This window comes from Lucilia sericata, unplaced genomic scaffold, assembly GCF_015586225.1.
Source record: "Lucilia sericata isolate MDLA Ls3-8-SP2 unplaced genomic scaffold, ASM1558622v1 Contig000638F_arrow, whole genome shotgun sequence".
NCBI classification, from domain to species: Eukaryota; Metazoa; Arthropoda; class Insecta; order Diptera; family Calliphoridae; genus Lucilia; species Lucilia sericata.
In genome coordinates, this window is record NW_023994644.1 from 2501 (window position 1) to 6288 (window position 3788).

The window sequence follows — 3788 nt, forward strand, 5'->3', positions numbered from 1 at the left end:
GCTAGCGATGACGCGAGCGAGCGAGCGAAGCGAGCGAGCGAAGCGAGCGAGCGAGCGACGCGCGAGCGAGCGAGCGAGCGAAGCGAGCGAGCGAGCGAAGCTAGCGAGCGAGGCGAGCGAGAGAGCGGAAGTCGCGGAGGAGCGAGCGAGCGAGCGAGCGAGCGCTGCGAGCGACAGGCAGCGAGCGAGCGAGCGAGGCGAGGAGCGAGCGACAGCGAGCGAGCGAGCGACGAGCGAGCGAGCGAGCGAGCGATCGATCTATTCTATCTATCTATCTATCTACTATCTATCTATCTAAATCTATCTATCTATCTATCTAATCTATCTATCTATCTATCTATCATCTATCTATCTATCTATTCTTACTTCTCTCCATCTGTCTCTCCATCTGTCTATCTATCTGTCTATCTATCTGTCTATCTATCTGTCTATCTATCTGTCTATCTATCTGTCTCATCTATCTGTCTATCTATCTGTCTATCTATCTGTCTATCTATCTGTCTATCTATCTGTCTATCTATCTATCATTCTGTCTAACTATCTATTTAAAAACCATTACTAATTTAATTTTCTTTGCAGAAATACATGCCGCCGCCAAAGAAACAGTTGCCCTAGCCGAGCAACGTTTCATGTCAAATTCCCATGAATGGCAATTTGACAATGCCTGGCAGGAAATGCTTAATCATGCCACACAAAAAGTAATGGATGCTGAAAAGCAAAAAGCCGACTGCCATGCGGAGCATCAACGTCGCACACGTATTTTTCATGCAGCCGAACAAAAAGTTCAACAATTAGAGGAACGTTTTCGTCGCAGTATTACCAAATCAAGGCCCTATTTCGAGGAGAAACAAATATGCCAAGATCAATTACAAACCCAAAAGAATCGCATCGAAGAGCTACAACTGCAAGTGCAAACGGCAAAGAATACCTATGCCACTGCCTTGCGTAATCTAGAGCGTATAAGTGATGATATACATAGGCAAAGAGGAGATTATCCACAGCTTTTAAACACACCACCACCAGGACCCCGTGAGCCGGGTGTAGGAGCCGAGCTTAATTCACCCACTAGCACCACCATGCCATCCTTGCCCGATTACCATATGGAATTGGATAAATGTGATTATCCCTCCATAGCAGGCAGTCAAATGTCTTTAAGTGGTCAATCGGAAAAATCCTCTGAGACTGCTTGCAGTACCAGCAACAACCTCAATAAGAATGCTGCCGCTCCCTTAGCCATATTGGCCTTAAAGGCAGATTCTGAAATTGATGAAGAAGATGATGTGGTTATCAAGCAGCACGGTGCAGAAGATTATCCCGATGAACAGGTAGAAGACTATAATGATAGTCATGAACTTAATTCGGGCATAGTGGATGAACAAGATCTCGAAGCTTTAAGGCAACAAGTTAAATTTTTAGCCGTAAGACCCATAGAGGGAGGAGATGGTCAACAAGAACAAAATGATGTTTGGGAGCATGAATTGAATGCCACAGTGGATAAATTGGATCACTTAATGCTGTTGAAAGAATGTGCAAAACAGCAGCAACAACAACAGCAGCCACAACTTACCACCTATACGGCTAAAAATAAAAATATTGCAGTAAGACCCGACTCTTTGGGTGCCGAGGCTTGTCCTGCTCCTAAAAATCCTCTTATAAAGGTAACACAAGCTAACGAGGTAGTTAACAGTCTACCCAGTACCCCCGAACATGTAGTGAAACCCTTGAAAAAACTACAAAAGCTGGAACCCTTGCCCCTGGTTAATGTTTCCATGAGAGAAACTACCCCTACTCGCACGTCTTTCAAATGAAATACTAGATACTAGCAGTGGTTATAATAAACAACGTAGACGTTCGTTGGATTAAGTTTAGGAAGGAAAACTTTGTAAATTCACAAATTTAATATAGTACATAGCTAATAAGTAATTACAAAACAAATTGTTAGTTATGGCAAACTCTACTTGATCTGCTAAATAATTGAAAATTTTGAAAAATTTAAATTATAAAAGAAAAATTTTAGAATTTTAATATTAACAGCATTAACGATCAATTGAATTAACATTTAAATAAAATACAAGTATTTTTTTAATTTCTTTTGCAAAACTTTCAAACAAAATATGTAATTATATTTAAAAATTAAAATAATGTTAATGTGATAATTTATTAAAATTTCTAACAAAATTAGTTATAGTTTTGAAATATTAATAAAGAAAACAAACAATAAAATCGTTTCATTTGCAGCTTTAAAGCTTTAACTTTAAAAATCAAATAACAAACAAATAGTGTTAATTATATTAAATATAATTTCTTTCTTTTTAACTAAAAACTAAATTCAATAAGAAATTGATTGTGGTTATAAATAATTATAAAATAAGTAATATAAAATTTAAACAAGAGTATTGTTGAAAACAATGCAAAGAATACAAATTTAATAAAAAAATAAATAAAAAAGAGTTCATTGCAAAGCCGGTATTAAATAAGTTTTAAAATGAAAAGTTGTAAAATATAAAAGAAAATTACAAATAAAAATTATGATCTTACTTTTTATATTGTTTCTTTTGGGGGTTTTAGAGTTAAGGGTTAAAGTTAAATATGTAGATAGATAGATAGATAGATAGATAGATAGATAGATAGATAGATAGATAGATAGATAGATAGTTAGATAGATAGATAGATAGATAGATAGATAGATAGATAGATAGATAGATAGATAGATAGATAGATAGATAGATAGATAGATAGATAGATAGATAGATAGATAGATAGATAGATAGATAGATAGATAGATAGATAGATAGATAGATAGATAGATAGATAGATAGATAGATAGATAGATAGATAGATATATAGATAGATAGATAGATAGATAGATAGATAGATAGATAGATAGATAGATAGATAGATAGATAGATAGATAGATAGATAGATAGATAGATAGATAGTTAGATAGATAGATAGTTAGATAGATAGATAGATAGATAGATAGATAGATAGATAGATAGATAGATAGATAGATAGATAGATAGATAGATAGATAGATAGATAGATAGATAGATAGATAGATAGATAGATAGATAGATAGATAGATAAATAGATATATAGATATATAGATAGATAGATAGATAGATAGATAGATAGATAGATAGATAGATAGATAGATAGATTGATGTTCAATAAAATAGAGCCACCAGCTCGTCTATAGTTTCTCTCTACTTAAAATCTCTCCTACAAAGATTAGAGTTGTCTGGAATAGGTAATAGGCAACTTTTTATTTTGAAATTCCAAGTGGGCGAGTAGCCACGCCCATATTAAGAAAATATTAAATCCGTATATTTTAGATAATATAACAGTTAGAGTCCTCAAATTTTGTCGGAGCAACTTTAGTGTCAATATAATTATTTAGGACAAAAAGTAGGCGGACTATCATTAGGGGGTGTGGCACCTCCCATATAAATTAAATACAAAAATACGTTTATCTTGGAAATTATTACAGTTAGAATCTTCAAATTTTGCACGAAAAACTTTAACATCTATCTAAACCTTTTGGGTAATAAATTGGCGGACTACCCATGAGGGGAGCGGCACCTCCCATATTAATTAAAGACAAAAATTCGTTTATCTGGAAAACTAGTGGAACTAAATTCTTCAAATTTCGCACGAAGAACTTAAATATTCATCTGAACATTTTGGAGGAAAAAAAAAGCTGACTTCATCTGGGGGGTCTTGAAGCCCCCACATGAATCAAATAGAAAAATTCGTATATCTGAGAAACTATTAGAGCTAGAATCTTC

General features: G+C 34.7%; 1 protein-coding gene across 1 annotated transcript; it reads left to right on the forward strand.

Moving 5' to 3' along the window:
• Positions 1 to 527: 527 nt before the first annotated feature.
• On the forward strand, positions 528 to 2307 carry LOC119606938 (SH3 domain-binding protein 5 homolog; the record flags this gene model as incomplete). The annotated part of the gene is given in 2 exon segments (XM_037960611.1): positions 528 to 1778; positions 1780 to 2307. Coding segments are annotated over 2 exon segments (1335 nt in total), but the record flags the coding sequence as incomplete, so codon positions are not given.
• Positions 2308 to 3788: the final 1481 nt, after the last annotated feature.